Consider the following 17,832-nt stretch of genomic DNA (forward strand, 5'->3'; position numbering starts at 1 on the left):
ATCCGGCCCGTGAATATTAATTCCGGGTGGATGCGGTTGAGAGAATTAGGGACCGTGTAATAGGGATACCTTTGTGAGGGCGCGTAGTAAGTACAGATGGGTTTGGTGCATGGGCCCGGAAACACGGAACCGACCCGATTCCGTCTCTCTCTCGAGCAGAGAACATGATTTATGTACCCCTGTTACTTTATCCTCCTTCATGCAGTGGAGTAACCACGGATTCCGTCATGCAGATAGCAGTCGTGCGCACGAGGGCGCTTTCACGTAGAATATAAGACTTTGATGTAAATAACATGACGATTTTATTCTCCGCGTATCTGTGCTCTGCTTAAAAGTTTCACCCTCGAACCTTGGAACTGCGGGAATGTGGGAATTAAGATTCGATATTTTTCGCAGTCACTTTTAATATTCTTTTACAGTCGATTATGTCACATGCTTTTAAGACCAGGTCGAAAACCGAGTTTTAAAAGGCATTCATTAATTCACACGTTAATTTACGGTTTAAATTTATGTGTATTACAACGGTTATTACTTTATTTACGAATAGTTACTTGCATTCGTTAAATCTATTTAAATAGATATCGCAAGAATCATAAAAATCATTAATCGGATTGCTGCTGCATCGACTCAATTATGCCACTGTGTTGCCCAATTTTATTTATTTATTTTTATTCTCGCCCACGAGACAACAACACCTCTATCCCGACGAAATTATATTTCGACTGAACTTCCGGTCCGGACACGCTTTAAAGTTGTGTTGCTAATTATCCAACGTTTCCTCCTGAGATTAATTTAATAAAATCTATCATCATTTCTCGTGCATTTTTCTTTCTAGATGAGATATTACTTTTGGAAATGAAAGTTTCTAGATTTTTATGCTGTGTTAATGAAACTTGATTGGATTCAGTTTCACCTCGTTGACGTCAGAGTCTAGCTTTGACGTATCGTAATCTATGCCTCTCTTGTTTCATTATCCTTTGGTTGTGCGAAGTAATGTTGAAGTTTCTAACGTGTCGCGATCGGGAGTCTAGTCGTTGTCTTCGTTTACCTCCCCGTTTAATTTGGTACATTTCACCAACCAAGCCCTTCACCAACCCCTCTCACATAGAGTAGGACTATAGAATAGCTTAACGGTAGAGATTAACGACGTGGCCGCGTGAGTCGAGAGGACAGAAGTTATGGAGGGTCTCCTCATCCTCGACATGATCTATCATCTCGCGAGATTCATGTACCGAGGTTGCATCAAAGTGTCGAACACACACAAATACACTCTTCTACTTCTCGATTTCTGCGCACCTGCGCAACGGTAGCTCGAACGTCGGAGTCTTTGCGACATATCTCCCTTTTCTGTTTAATTTTTTTCTCTCGCTTAGAGCTTGCATGGATTGAATAGCGTGAGATGTTGAAATGAGTTGGCTGGAAGTTGGCTGGAAGTTGGACAATTTGATTCATCCCTGTTGCTCACAACGATTAACCACTCGTGACCCGGCTGGCGTTCTTTTTCCCCATAGGATAGAGTTTGAATGACGTGAATGTGTAAATAGCTTCCTTGTAGCGAGATTTGTACTTGTCAGTTGACTATTACCCGAAACTATGTGAATTCCATTTTATTCGGCAAGAAGAAAAAAGAATTCAGAACGCGAAAGCTGATATAATTCAGAATACGTAAGTCGTCGGAATAAACGTGCGTCTCCTCAATATAGTACTGTATCTCGCGGTACACGCTATTGTATTTGATATTAATATTCTCTTTGCAATAATATCTGAATAAACCGTAAAAAATATCCATGATTTTGAAAAACTCTTCGAAGTACAGTTTCAACAACGAGTTGCTTAATTTCACGAGTCTTGTCGATAAACGTGCGGAAATACTGCCGATGTCGCTTGTGCAAAACACTCGGATGTCGTCAGCCGTGCATCGCGATCTAACGTTTCTCTACCTGACACACAGGATCCGGCTCGTACAGCGGTGGACACGTCAGCGGCGGGACGAGAAGATCGCGGCTGGAGCGAATGGATCGCGATCGGGGCGATCGCGGGGAGCACGATTACGGCACCGAGGAAGAGTACGGCGTCGACTACGGCAGTGCCTCGAGGCGTCGTCAGCAGCAGGACTCGCGTGCTCTTAACGCTATTTAGGAGCTGGGGCCCCGGGGCCTGTCGCTACAGCGCTGTCCCCACCTGCGCACCACCGCCCTTTAGTGAGCTCACCTCCCGGTAACGCTGCCGAATGTAGGAAGTGCGCAACGCTACCTCGCGATAAGATCGCTGCGCTCTGTTAGTGGGGCTGTTTCCTGTCGCGCTACTCGCTAAAAAAGTAACCAAGAGAGAGAGAGAGAAAAGCAGAAATCCAGAAACCTCGGCTGAATGCCACGCCATTTCCGCGCGCTCTTGACCGAGCGAGCCTAGAAACACACCGTGTATCATATCGATTCTCTATCCGAACGCACCTCGATGACCTCGAAAAGAAAGAAACACCGTCGACAACCTATCTCCGCGTACTCTCGTCCGACTGGGGAACCTCGCTGTCTGTTGTAAACCGCCGGTCGCCCGCAACGTGCACGCTAATCCCGCATTATTATGTTCCACGCGTTCTACGCTTTCACCTTCATTCGCGCTGCTTGTAACCGCGACTGTGTAACACACGACACCTCATCGCCCGATCGTAGCTAATTCAGTCGCGGCTCTGTAACCGTCGCAGTATTTTCCGCCACGCTCGGAGCGTGCGTTCTTATCTTCCGGGAGCTCCTGCGCCTGCAACACCGCTACAATGTTTGCTGTTCACTAATGTTCTTTTACATCGCCGGGTGGTTCAATAACGCCCACTGTCGATTTCATTGTATGTGGCTGGCGCTTCGTCGACTGTCACGCTGGATCCCAATGCGAGAGCCTCAACAGGCCTAAATTCTGCGGCCGTCTCGCGCGATCCAAGACAGAATCACATCTCTTAAGATCGGGTTTAAGCGGTGATCGACCTGATCTGTCACAACCGAGAATTTTAACGTGACACTTCCCTTATTATTCTCGATTATCTACGAATGTGATTATTAATCAATTCGTTCGCTGCTTAGATCTTGGCTGGATCTTCAATGGCGTAGTATAAGCTTGCAGCTTTTTGCTCTAAGTAGTAAATCGTAATGCAATTTCTAGCGAAAAGCGTTTCCAGCTCTACCAAAAGTCGCGATTCCTAAAACTTGTTACGTTATTGCGAGTTTGGCAGCGCAGAGAGCGCCTTTTGTCAGAACTTACGTTTGATCGCTCAGAGCAAAAGATTAAACGCCTACTACCTCTATCGTAAATCCGGACTTACTGCTCACACCGTTTTTCTGTGTCCAACACGTTGCCAACCGCACGTGTTACACTTCATTGGCTTTGAGACTTCGATAAATCATTTCTAATTAGATAAATGAGAGCGTCACTTTAGCAAACGGATAACGAAGCTTCTACGGAAGCTCACGCTTAATATGAACGGCATCGCCCTCGGCGTGTTAATAATGAATCAGCGAAGGCTGTTCCACTGTTAAAAAACGACGATGAAACAAACTGAAAGCTTTCCTTCCCTCTTCTGATATGCTGACGTTCATCGACAGCGTGCACGTACGGCTACCAGGGTTAACACTCACTTCGATAACCGAAAGCCGCTCATTGTCGAACTACGCGTACAAATACACAAGCAAGGTCGTCGTTATTCCCGCGCGTATCCGGACGAGTTCCGTCAGCGCATCACCAATCGCACACGTCACCTGTACCTGCGGAAACATATTTTCACGTCTTTACGCCGCGTCTCGCTTCGTCTCTCGAACGAACCCTGATCAATGTCGCCTGCCATCCTGACGATGTTATCCGCGATTGCGGACTTATACTACTGGTTGATCACACACCGCCGAATAATCCACTCGCACAAAATATCATGGAAGTGTACACCGATGTGACGTAAGCTACATTTAAGAACTCTGGCTGTATTATGTCGACCACGTCGAAGCATTCATCATAACGATCGCCGTTAGCAGTGTCGACCGCGCGTTATAATGCTGACACCGTGTGATTGTTAACCCCTGACGAGATGATGATGATATATCTCTGTATCGCATCCTCGTGAGATCTCTCTCACGTCCACTTCGCGCCGAGGAAGAACAACGTTGTTGAATAATCCCTTGAAAAGATAGGCACCCCGGCTCTATCCAGTGCTCCTTCGTCGAGCGCGCTACTCAAAGTCGTTCGCACACTCAACCGAGGACCCTGCACACTTTTTTCACGCGAGGATACCGTACTCGCTCTCGAATCTTCTCGCACAGGTCTCGGGCACGACTGCGAAGGAAATCCGTAACGCGAGAAATGATCGGGACGACTTCAACGCACGCGACGAGACGCCCCCTTCATGTTGAATTGACGATTGGGATTTCACTCTGGTTATCAATTGCGATCGGTTAATTAATTGTTAAATCGGTAATCTTCATGTATACATCTCGACACATACACAGACTCTCGTGTCTCCGGTGGATTCTACTTCTAGATACGTATTACTTGCCAAATCCCAAAATCATTGCGATGAGGATGGACTTCTTCCAACGTTCACGCGCGAGTTTTCTAAGTATATCGAGTGAAATCATCGCGAAAACACACGTGTTAATTAAGGATTCGAGTATAACGTAACGATCGTTTATTAAACGATCTTCCTGACAGGAGCTTTGGTCGAGTCGAAACGATCTTCCAGTGTCCTTGTCATCGCAGTACACGCAGGACAAACCCCATTTGCGGAACCAGCTCGACGACACTAGTAGACGCGCGAGATAATCGCGTGGAACGAAGAGACCAAGATAGAAAGTGCACTCGAAAGAAAGTGAAGAGAGAGAGAGAGCCCTGGGGCCTTAATTCCTGCACTGACTCCTCCCAGGCCCCAAAACCACATCTTTATGTGAGACAGCGATCGGCGATCGACGCGGAACCGAATGTCTTCTCGCGATTGGGAGAAATCTACGAGAAACGATTGATTTCCACTCCAGAATCGAATTGTAGAAAACGATAAAATGACGATATTGATCGCAGCCGGGGCGAACTAACGATCGTCTGGAGAAGCGACCCGCGATCGATGTAACAGCTAATTCCGCTCGTAATTGAAACGAAAGTAGAGAAAAAAAGAGCTTCAACGGGTCTCCGAAGCTAATCGCTAAGATTTCAATTCGATCGTCGATCGTGGCAGCAAACGTCGCCGCCGTAATTTAACGATCACCGCTGAGGAGCGATCCACGATCGACGCGGCTCCGCAACCTCTCGAATTTGATCGTAGAAACTGAAATCCGCCGTCAAACGTGACGGCGCGAACGTAGCTGAAGCGACTTAACGATCAAAGTAGTGATAGTTACCATCGATCACGTAATTAAATTAGACGAAATAACGTAAAGACGAGGTCTTCTGGGGGAATTTTTCATTTGCGAGACGAGACACGCTGACGATAGCTCGAGATCGGAAAATGTTGGTGCGCTGAAAGTTGCTCCGTTGAAAGCTCCGTTAAAAGTTTTCGATCGGGCGCGTCGACAATCTGTCGCGCCGCCAAAGATATGTTTATACATTTTATTAGAGTTATGCAACAGTGTATGTGTACGTACGTGTGTGTTTGTGTGTATATAAATACACATACGTTCACATATACGACACCGAAGAGAAGACACTTTGTGTATATAGTATACATATATACATATAAATTGTACACAAACGGCAAGTGACTGTTCTACGATATCACTCGGCAAATTTTCACCGAGATAAGACAGGTTCAAAGAAAATTACTATTCAACGGAAATGTGAATGAAAATTATCTGTTTGGTCCGTGGGTAATGATAAACTCTCCATTATGAACAGAATTTCCGAATTGTCGCTGCAAAACATTGGAAAAATTATATTTGTACCATATATTTTTCATCTCACATACAGCTCACTATTAACTAAATTTGCGCTGTTAATTGCTGCAATTAGAAAATTGAATTTTCTTATAAGCACTCACAGGCGAGACAATGTCAGAAATTTAAAATATTGATCGGCAACACAAACGACCCGCATTTTTATTCACATTTCCCATCCACGGCATCATGTAAATACTGTAAGAAGCCTTTAACGAGTGCCGTTTTCAAGTTACTCATCTGTGCGGCGTTGACACGCTGCATATAACAGGGGTTATAACACTCAACTACTTGTAATTAGATACTTGTAATTAGATCTTCGATTTGTTTTTATGCTAAAAATATCATGAAAGGTACGAAAGGCATTTACAGTCACGCGAGACCCTCAGCACACGCGACATGCTCATCGCGAATATAGCTCGATCCCGACGTGTAGGAGCTATCCGACCGATTATGATGAAAAAGAAAAAAAATAGAAGAAGAAAAAGGATCGAACGTGTGTCGGCCCGTTTTGTACAGGCACATAAATGAAGTATTTCCCGCCTAGGATGACGATTATCCCGCATTTTGCTGGGGACAACACAAACGTAATATTCTGACGAAAATAAAAGTTCTTAGGACGTTCTCGCGGCCAAGTTGTTCGAAATAGATCACAATCATCGGCATGGATCACATCATTTAGAAGAAATTTATCGAAAACTTTCCCTACGTGGCGGCTGCGTACAAATGCCGCGTTTTTTATTGGTCTATGGTTTTAAAAAACTGCATTTTTGAGTTTTTGCTCGGAGAGATCAAAAAAATCCGTGGAAAAATTGAAAAATCTGGATTTTACCTAATTTCTTTCATTCATTCACGGAAGGAAATTGAAAAAATCGCGGAAAAATTGAAAAAAAAATTGGATTTTTTCCAAGCCTTTAAAACTATAGCGATGTCTGATGTTATGTTACGTCACTGTAAGAACTAGCATAAACTAGGCGCGGGTAATCTCGGTTTCGTTTTCTTTCATACGTTTTTCGGGTAAAACCATTGTTCCTTCGAGAGTCGAGTAACTGAGTAATTGAGCCGTTCTTTTAGAGGAGGAAGAAAATTGGTTGAAAGTACACGACCTCTTGATCGTCGGGTCTTAGAAAATTACTTGCGTAGACTTGTTTTATTCTAAGCGTCGCAGAGTTCACAGAGCATGAATAGATTTTTGCACATTTCTGCGATCGATTCTCGATGCGTTCGTGAAGATTGTAAATTATCGGATTGTGGTTTGAACTCATATAGGTCACTCGTTTGTTTGATTGTTCGCTATTTAAACGTTAGATAGATATGTATAGTTGGCAAAGAAAGGAAAAGAGAGAAAGAGGAAGGAAGTGTGTGGCGTTTGAAGAAATGATTTTTATGGTTAAATAGTGGTATAAAGTTCATCCTTAATTGGTACCTACTTGCGATGTGTAATCTTTTTTTTTATAATTGTATAAATCGGTTCGAAAAGAACTCAAAGTAGAGAAGAATATAATTGCGTTCCGGGAATTTGGTTTCTCCTTCGATCTTACTCAACTCAGTCACATTCAGCTTTATTTAATTAATTAGAACGATTAAACGTTACTTGATAATATGTTTAATTAAGTTACTTAATGTTATTTAATCGGTTAGTTAGTTTATTTCTTACGTTATTCGATCGAGATGTATCTGCAAATGATAGTTCAAGAACGTTAGTTCACACGAGACGTTGAATTTCACAGGATCGCGCTTGATGAATCGGTACCGATTAAGGACACACCTCTAGGAGGGAGCGTGTCGTGAAACACGATTGATTTGCGCACGTTACGATCATGCTGGTCTCTTTTAATACTTGAATCTTACAATTAGATAGATACATATTTATACACGAATATATCTCTGCCTCTGAAGCAACTCGAAGCTTCGCATAAATTTCGTGCCGACGTAAAGCACTGCGTCAGTATCGCTTGTCAGTGTCGAGGATGTAAATTTTGTCTTAGGCTGAAATTTTGTAAAAAAAAAAAAAGAAGAGACACACAGGTATAAATATCTAACGTCGCATTTGAATAAGGAAGTCGAGAGCAGCGGATATCCCATTCTTCGGCAAACGATCGCCTGAAAATCACCGCTGAGTACGATCGACGCGAAATTTTCGTAACGAGCGACACGGCGCACGTTTCGGGACGATTAACGATCACGAGGTCCTCTCGCAGCCCAGACTTGTACATATTAGGTAAAAAGACGTTTCGTCACGATCGCTGTGAGTCTATTTGACGAAAGATACACACGCTGTGTCCGCTTCCGTGCGACGAATTCATTTCTTGCATCGACTCGCATCGAATGAGACAAATGAGAGATCGGTACTTGGTTTGGTTACAATAAAAAAAATCGGATTTATACTTTCCGTGACTTTCTCCGGTGTATTTCTTTTTCGTTCTCGCTATTACACAAGTTCGTGAATAGTTACATGATATTTCGTGGGAACTAGATCTAAAACATGTTGAGTATACTTAATACTTTGACTGCTACGTTGAAGTTGAGCGTGTGAGTTTCATCAGGCCCAGTTTTTCTGTGTGCCGCGACTCTAACACATTGCCAGCCGCACGAGTTATGCTCGACTCGGTTAAATCTTAGTAGAATTACTATTGAATATCTAATTGAGTAAATAAAACCGTCAGCCACAATCGGAGAGACGTGACCTCCTGCGGGAACTCACGTATCGCCCAAATGCGAGCGACGTGGCGTTAATGTGTTAATTTTGCTTAATTAACTTATAATAATTGAACTTATTAAAACTTATAATAATTTAAAATACAACCATAGTGCTAATTTGCATTACGGTGAAATTCGGTGATGCAGTTTCCCGCGTATGAACATCATTCGTTGCGAGATCGAATATATCGCTCGATTGATTGATTGATTGATTGATCGATTCTGCTTGTTTGTGGGCCAAGCAAAGGTCTGAGCGAACGTCTGAGTAAAGTCGTACGCCATAGTCCTAGTCATGCAAGATATATCTTGTAGACACTTTGATTGTCGAGATGCAAATTTTTATAATATTTTGTAACTCCTCGGAATAAGCAGATGAAAATTCACACATCTGTGAGTATATTGAAGGACTCATTCACACATACACACACACACACACACACACACAACACGCACGCACGCACGCACGCACGCACACGCACATACAGATATATGCAGATACGGTCATATATACATGTACATGTGCGGAAACGTTCCTTTAGTACCTGCGGTGAAGATATCGGACTTGAGTTTAAGAACGATCCATCCGTTACTTTCGGTATCGTTGATAACGTTGATCTACGTAGCGTTCAAGTAGCGCCGAGAATTCAGTATGTAGCTCGATGGAAACGATCCTAAAGAAAAATATCCCCGTCCTTCGACCTTACAATTTGCTTAGATCGACGCTCGTAGTTTCTGCGTGTAGCCACACGATCGACTGAAAACCTCGCTGTCGGGAAAAATCGCGTCGTCGAATTTTCAGATTAAGAAGGCACGATTACCTTCGGAGGATTTTTGCTGGAAAGCTTGTCATCGTTGAACAAATTCGCCACGGCACGGCGTGAAATTACAGAATAAACTTGAAATCTTTTCTCTGGCGAGATTGATACGCGACCCATTCTGAATTCGTATAAATTTTACGCGATTACGCTGTGTTAACGAAAAAGCGCGATATTTGTGTGTCAATTGGCGATATTTTTTTTTGAAATTCGACGACTCCAAATTCGATCGGAGCATGGACTTTATACAGAGTACATTTGAGTAGAGAGTCCCGTCGTCTAGGCGTTATGCTAGATAAGAAGCTTTGACTAGTCGAGGATGATCATAGGCGAGGCGAAACACTGAAAGTCCAATTGGGAACATACGAATTTTCTGAAGACTAAAATGATTCTACGAGTATCGAGACGTTAGGTGAAAGGGGAGCGCGAAGGTTGGAGGCGCAAGAATGAACGTTCGATGTTGCACTTGTACGAACTGCGCGTGTGTAGGGCGCGAACTGACCTGATAATTGCGTGAGATTTGGTTCGTTGGCTCGCACGTATAATGGTAATTATTCGCTTAGTTAATTAATAGTTAGTTAATTCCGCCATTCGGATTGTCAGGCGCTTATAATCGCTCGCGCGCGCATACTATCGATGCGCTCGCTCGCGAAGCTTTGCGCATCCGGATATTTATTTGTTGAAGTTGGAGAGGGAGGGAGAGAGAGAGAGAGAGAGAGAAAGAGAGAGAGAGAGAGAGGAAGAAAGAGAGATTTTAATAATTAATTGCTATTTGATTATATATCGATGATTGATTAATGATAACGGTGATTACGTACTGAGTATTTAGTCGTGTGCACGTGGATTTGTAAGACGGAGTTGTACGGAGTTGTGAGGCCGCTTTTAGCTTCGCACGTGGGCAGAGTGGAAATCTTGAAGCTACTCGCGGATCTAATTTGATTTTGTACGACGTGCGCAGGTGTAAGATTTTAGCGAATTTATCGTGGCGGAATCGTCGACGACGATCGCTTCGATCGATCGAGAGGCCTCTTCGAGACGACAAATAACCACCCTTGTCGGCGCGAAGATAATCCGATCGATCGCTAACTATATGATTAATCGCGTAATGGGTACTTTGTAATTAATAATTCTAGTCTCAAATGCAATTCACACACGACGGCGGTAGAATAAGATCCCGGTTATGAGATCGCAGGTTTTTCAGTATTTCTTAAGATAGGATACATTTCGATCGACGTGGCAACAAATTTTGTGGATTTTCGTTCGTCGATTTGCAGCATGCGATGCTAGAAATGCGCTGAGTCGTCGACGACGATTTCCCTCGTTCGTCCCATCGACGTGTTCACTGAATGCAATCTCAATATGGTTGGAAGGTCCAAACGAGGATTGAGCATGGGCCTCTGAAGTGCCTCCGCGACCCAAAATGTCGCGAGGCACATTCGGCCGGTGTGAATCCCCTCGGTGTGCTTAAAATATCGCGAAATGCCTGTCCCTGTATCGAGCCTTAAGGCTTTCGCAATAATATTGCTGGCCGCGGTATGTGGTTTCGAAAGTATAACTGTATAACGAAGAGAGGAGAGCGGCAGTGTAAGATTGTGCGCGCGGCAGCGTCATGCACATCGGCCCGAATCGACCCGCGAATGCGTCCTTTGCTCTTGTATAATTATTCAGCAAGACGACGTTTCGTCAGTGAGTTTTATTCGATCACAGCGGTGAGAATATGGCTCTGGTTCTGCATTCGTATATTATTAAATTGTAATCTTGTGTGGCTGTTCGAAAGTACACGGTGTGCTGCTTTTTGGTCAATCTAGATTGTATTAGAAGTATTGTTAACGCGATATATTACGGCATCGTCAATACCGTTAAGTGTGCTCGCGAAATTCGGACTTTTCATCGCGCGCATCGCGAGAAAATAATCGTCGATTCGGACCGACTAGCACTTGTGCGAGGACCAGACGCAATCCTGTCGTATGCGTGGGGATCGTGTCGTCGAACGAATGATAGACTTCGTGTACGCGCGAGCGTCCTCGATAATTTCCTTTCGTGGCTGGTTCGTCGGATCAAAGATTTTCTCTGTATATTATCTATATTCCTGTCGCGAACGCGCGATCGGTGTCGCCCACTGATAAGCACGCAGAAAGATTATTTAGCACGTGACTAAACGCGCCACGTGACCTATCCGCGATCCATTCGTTTTCCTCGAGGAAAGAACTTTATTTCACTGTTGTTGCACCAATAACGGAAAAAAAGAGAGAGAAAGAGAGCGAGCGAGCGAGCGAGCGAGAGAGAGAGAGAGAGAGAGGGTATGAAAGTGAGCGAAAGAAAGAGAATATTTGTGAACTATTGCGTTAGATTGTGCCAGTTCTATTTCTACTATTCGATTATCTAATTGTTATGATTGTAAGGCAGATGCAAGATGTATTGAGGGGAAGAAGAAGGGAGAGAAAGAGATTGAGAGAAAGTCAGAGAGAGAGAGAGAATGAGAGAGAAAGAATGAGAGAGAGGGAAGGAGAGAGAGAGAGAGAGAGAGAGAGGAAATATGCGTGCGTGCGTGAACGAGCGAACGAGCGAATGAGAGAGGCCGATTACAGAAGAACACAGTTTGCGTATAATGCGTGCAGTTGTTCGAAGATGGAATTGAGGCGTCTAATTAATGAGATGTTGTAAATTGTTCTATAGCAAACGAAAAGTGCTACGGCCGTTGCAGCGCACCCCTCAAAAAGCTCCGAGCAGCCACGGCGAGCAACCACTCGCTCCCTGTTTCTTATATCGAATCGGCGCGCTATGCGAGTGAGCGGAAACTCGTCGGAAACTGCTCGGTGACTTTCGAGGAACGCGGTGCACTGATCGTTTCGATGTTGATATGTCAATGCTGTGATGTTATCCTTTTCAAACTTAAAAAAGTATATTCCCAGCCCCCCCATCCTCCTCCTCCGACACGTCCCACCACCTACCCTCCTCCCTCCCCAAAAGAATCCTGCAACAGGAAGAACCTCCCCTCTCGAGAAACTAAATATTTCTATTACTGTAATTCCGCATAGCCCTTAAAATAGCTAAACTTTAATCGTATTTAATGTAAAGATTATGATTGTTACATCTCAGTGATTATCTCCTTCGCCAGTGACGTCTCGGAGAGATAAAAGCGAAAGTAAGAGAGAAAAGTGCGCGGAATATAAGGAGGATCCAGTTGTAACCAGTTGTTGTGGACGATCGATCGGTCGATCGTGTCGATTCTCTCCCACATGTCACTGGTACCCGAATTCCTACATTTATCGCATTTGTAAATAAAATTTTTATCATCACATGAGACACCGTCGTTATATTGCTTCCCACACAGGCTGTCCTCGATCAATCAGAAAAATATTTTAGAGGGCAGCTATGCACTACGAAAAATTCTATCTCACAGTGAATGAAGTTAAAGCAATCGTCACATTGTCGTCGGTGCGAACGCACAATCGTTTTTTTTTAAATTTTACGTACAGGCGGAATAAGAATAAGAACACAAGGGACGATTTAGGACACATAAATCATTATTCGATATTTTCTCTTATAAAATATGAACAGAGATAATACAAAAAGGTATTTACACTCTACGTAGGTACATTAGCTCGAGAACGCGGAAGTTGCGACACGAAACTACGTCCCATCGACGCACGCCACCACTGACGAGATACGCAACAAGGATTCTTCTATGTAAATGCACATTCGGCTGCCGTAATAATCGACGCGCGTGTCACACTTTCATATACGCATCGTACCGACTCTTTGGCAAAGAAGGATATAAAGAAACCCGGTGGCGAGAAGATACGGCTGATCTTCGTTCATTTCCTTCCGTGCGGAAATGACGAAGTCGCGCGAATCGCCATTACCGCATAGTAACTCTCAAAGTCTTTCGCACAATCTCAAATGTTGCATTACCACTGCACGGTTGATTAGCTCTGACGCGATAAAGCTGTTTGTTTCTCACGACGGCGAAAGAAATTGAATTGCGATCGGCAAACAAGAGGGCTTAGGAGGTTGAACGTTTAATCAATTGTTTTCGTAATCACGCGTGATTAGGAGGAACGATATGTACATACATGCACTGTTGATAGCGATTATTTCTCACGGGAGTTCTAATCAATGCGACAACAGCGAGTGTTGCTTAAATATTTGCCGTTTTTCTCTTTCCGCCCGTCAATTAGTATTTACACACGCAGAGAGGATATTCGGTAGTCTGTCGGCTCAGATTGCACGAAATTTTGCACAGAAGAGAGCGCTATCAATAATTTAAAATTGCTTTCAAACGAGCTTAACTAGACGCTTTACATTTTAACATAAATAAATAATGCTACATTGTTTCATTGACGCTCACATATTTCAAATACGTCGCTCTACTTGAGCGCGTCTTACTTTTGAACTGTGCGATTATATTTTCGCCGTTATCCTAGGACACTTGACAATTTATATAATAAAATATACAATTATAATAAAAAAAAAAACAATTAATTTCCAAGGTTTCCATCGTGATCGACGCTTGATGCTTTCTGTCGAATATCAGACAAAAATGTGAGTTCATAAAAATTACATAAATTTTAAATCAGGCTTGATATAAGCGCCGCAAATTTTAATGCGGCGTATATTTTATACATGTATATGTATATGTATATATATATATATATTACGTACGTCTACCTTTGGTACAATTTCCCTCACTACTAACTAATATCGTAAATTCTCTTTGTTCAGTGTTATCGCGGCCTTCCATCAGCCGAGACGCAAGCGTCAAACGAGCGTTTGAATATTCAGAAGTTTGTCGGAAATTCCCGTTGAATTTCATTTAGAATACCACACTACTATAACGGACATAATGAAATGCAGTTGGAAGAAAGATCATCGGCAAGTACAAATGCGTTTCGTGCGTTCATTCAATTATCAATCGAACATCGTGATGTCCGATCGAAAATGATCCTTCTTCGATGCACGCAGATCCTCTTAATAAAGAAATAAACATTTCCTCGCGTGTCATCGTAGCGAGATTGATCGGATCAAGCAAGAATTAAGCAAAATTATTTCACACCAAAGGCACCAATCCTTTTGTACTATCTTTCAAAGATATACATTTATATTGCGCAATTCTAAGTAAAATCGTAAGACTCGTAACTTATTTCCGTAAGATTCGTAATAACTTATGATTGGAACTGTAATTCTATGTGTATCGTAAGACGTACGATCACTTATAAATATTTACGACTTTTCGTAAATTTTACAGCCAACTGTGAAGCTGCTTGTCAAGTTACAGTTCGTGTGTGAGCTTACGAGCACAACTAATAACTAATAACAAGCTTAACAAATTTTCAACCGACCCAAAATATTCACCCGACCCAAAATATGAATAAAAAATTTTTTAATGATATATAAATCATAAAAATTGGCATATTTCATATTAAAAAAAAAAAACCAATCACTTGAATCTGCAAATAAGTTGATGACTTTCATATGACATGTTATATTTGAAATTAGCCGCTCATCATAATCATGAACATGTAACGATAAGTGGTGCAAATCGTAATACATAATTGCAATTTAAGTAAAACCGTCACGTAAAGCGTGAAAAATCAGATTCTTACGAATGCTTCGTAAGCTACGATTTTACGATTTTACGATGTATTTACAAATTTGCTTAGAATTTGCAGCATTAATCACGTCTCAGAGTATTCGTAATATTCGACGTCCGAAAGTTACGCATGAAGAATAATCAAATAGCACTGACGCATGTTGCACCACCAACGAATCCCTGGTAACTCTGACCATTTTGCGAGGTGAACATGCGCGACCGATTTTCTCCGTCTTCGATCGCGCCCGATGCAAGCTCGTGAACGATTAAACGGTCCTCATATAAAGAGATAATTCTCGTAATCGGCGTAGGAAGAGGCAGTCACGTGTTTCGACGAGAGCGGCGTCGACGGGACGCTCTGCGGGAGTTGCTGCACCCGCGGCAGTTGCACCTGCGGAAGATCCGCGGCGTGAGGTACGACAATCCGCGGCATCTGACTGATGGAGCCCAGCGACGTGTGATGTTGATCCCGATGGATGATGTTGTTGTTGTTGTTGTTGCTCTTATTGATAGCGGTGACTTTCCCGGCGAGGTGATGCAGGCTCAGGTGATTGTTATTGTCGAGCCTGGCGTTATAGTTGGGAAGATCGTCATGGAGATTCAGTCTCGACATCGCCATGGTGATGCTCGAATCCGACGCCCACATGCTCTGAAACGACGCCGGGTTGTGTAACGGATTTGACTTTCTATCAAGCCCTTATGAATAATTCCGATGGCAGCGTAATTATACGGATTGGATTTGACGACTACGGTCTCTCTTTGTTTGGGTGTGCAATGCGCTTCGTGCTCTTTCCTCTCGGAAGATCGACGGCGAGAGGAACGTCGAAGCTGAGTCACCACGTGAGAGATAGGTATCGCTTCTTTACAAACCAAATATCACAATCAATTTGAGCCGTGCATTTGTTCACACGTATGCTTCGTAAAGATAAACAAAGCGACTGATGGAGATCACTTGTCAATCTTTTAGCCGGAGACATTTTGAGAAAGTTACATTCGTTTATTCAATAAATCGGAGGGTGCGAAAACATTCTTTTCGTTCAAATGCACCGCATGGGAAAAACTGTTAGGTCAGTAAAATTGACGGTCAAATTCATCGCAAAAAATACTGCGTCGATACAGTTGCAGGCCAAATCGCGATCGTCGAATCAATTGATAACTCATTACGGTAACTGCATAATTTCTTCAGTGGACTAAACGTTGCGTTTGAAAATGTGTTGTTCGCTTAAACAAAATCTCGCTGATTCTACTACTTTTCTTCTCAGTGTGGATTTTTCTCACTCTGATAATGAATACGTTCACGCATTTAAACAGATTTAAGAGCTCTCGCACTAAAGTGGCAATAAATATAGTAAATACCTTCCGCCTGTGTGGATTGTAATCTGGATTGCGTCTAATACGAAGGTGTCGATCCACACTAGTCCACCGTTGCGTAACCTTGAGCGGGGAGTCGTCGGGGTGTAATTTCCTCTGGTACTCTTCACCTTCACAGACCTCGTAGAGAGAGAACTGCTCCACTGGTTCCTTGGAGCTGTAGCAACTCAGCAGCATCTGGATCAACTCGTCTACGGTGGTCTGCTCCGAGACCAGAAGGCTCTTGTACTTAGACTGCGAACCATAAGAATTCCGTTTGCTCTCAATTATTGCGGTAAAGAATGAAACCTCTTGGAAGAAGAATTTTATTATCGCGCGGGGAATGCTTGGGAACAATATAGTTGCCGATTTTACGTACCGTGACCGATACAAAATATGCGAAAATGGGAGGAACGATTAATCCTGATGATTTTAGAAGAAAAGGTACAATACAATAATATAATTACATATGTACCAATGTAATATATATTATACAATATAATTTGCAATTTACTCTAAATCATAAGTTTTGAAAGAAAAATAATTCTGTTTACATATTACATACATTCATAATATATTTTTATTTATATTTGCATATATATATATATTTTTTTTTATATTTTAAAAATATAATATGTTATATCATAGTTTAGTTTAATGTTAAGTGTCGAACGTTAGGACGCAGTTCGCGTCTGTTAGTTTCTACAAAAATGAAAATTTACTTACCCCGGACATGAGTGCGCTGTCGTATATTTTGACGAGTCCGCCACGGCGCGTCTGCAACGAAAACCTGCAAACGAGAGGAGGCATATGTAAGCACACACAAGTTTATACAGCGGAGATTCCGCGACGCGCTGGCAGGAGTCGGTGAGTTCAAAGGACATCAACGAGCGTTATTTCAGAGTAAAAGCACCGGTTTGTGCTGGGAGACAAATGCTCTCGTCCTGTATTACGTATAGTCGCGCCGGAAGTTTCAACCTACTGAGGAAACATCGGCCGCGCGCGTTAGAATTCCTTCGCAAATGAACCGTTCCGAACATCAACGCTGCGCCGATTATTCTTTTCATAAACTAGCGAATTGCAATAATTTTTTCCACGGCTCACCACATAACACGATATCGTATACTTCTCCATCATAATGCACATTAACAGATTGCCAACTGCGCAAATAGTGCTATATCAACTTTTAAGAAGAGTACATTTCGTAAACAATACGTCACGCAGTAATATATCTTGACCTGAATCTTTACAATTTTCGTAACACAGGATAAAATAAAATCTAAAAATAGAAGTGACCATTTTCCTTTAAAATCATTAAAAATTTATTGTCGATTATCGGTCGTTCCAACAATCACTGAGAAAAAGGTAAGGGTAACTTCTACCAAACTCTTTAAACTCCGATTAAGCTAATCGATGAATAATAATGAGAATTGTCAACACCAATTTTCAGTTCCGTAACTTGTCGTTCAACAATAATCGG

The 17,832-nt window shown here is 42.7% G+C and overlaps 2 protein-coding genes across 18 annotated transcripts in view; one reads left to right on the forward strand and one right to left on the reverse strand.

Annotated features, from left to right (window-relative positions):
* The window catches only part of LOC106743884 (voltage-dependent L-type calcium channel subunit beta-2), a 94,192-nt gene extending 86,263 nt beyond the window's left edge, over positions 1-7,929 (forward strand). For 13 of the 17 annotated variants that reach the window (XM_014618116.1, XM_014618119.1, XM_014618118.1 and 10 more), the window contains one exon: positions 1,952-7,929. In XM_014618116.1, coding sequence (XP_014473602.1) covers positions 1,952-2,139 — 188 coding nt within the window. In that variant the 3' untranslated portion in view covers positions 2,140-7,929. The remainder of the gene's footprint in view (positions 1-1,951) is intronic. The other 4 variants (XM_014618122.1, XM_014618125.1, XM_014618123.1 and 1 more) reach the window with 2 other exon arrangements.
* A 4,989-nt stretch (positions 7,930-12,918) lies between these two features.
* Positions 12,919-17,832, reverse strand: part of LOC106743886 — a 38,212-nt gene continuing 33,298 nt past the window's right edge. The window contains exons 4-6 of the mRNA XM_014618134.1: positions 17,079-17,142; positions 16,359-16,607; positions 12,919-15,651 (exon numbers count right to left, since the gene is read on the reverse strand). Coding sequence (XP_014473620.1) covers positions 15,280-15,651; positions 16,359-16,607; positions 17,079-17,142 — 685 coding nt within the window. The 3' untranslated portion in view covers positions 12,919-15,279. The remainder of the gene's footprint in view (positions 15,652-16,358; positions 16,608-17,078; positions 17,143-17,832) is intronic.

Source organism: Dinoponera quadriceps, unplaced genomic scaffold, assembly GCF_001313825.1.
Source record: "Dinoponera quadriceps isolate SergipeBrazil2010 unplaced genomic scaffold, ASM131382v1 scaffold1070, whole genome shotgun sequence".
Classification (NCBI taxonomy): domain Eukaryota; kingdom Metazoa; phylum Arthropoda; class Insecta; order Hymenoptera; family Formicidae; genus Dinoponera; species Dinoponera quadriceps.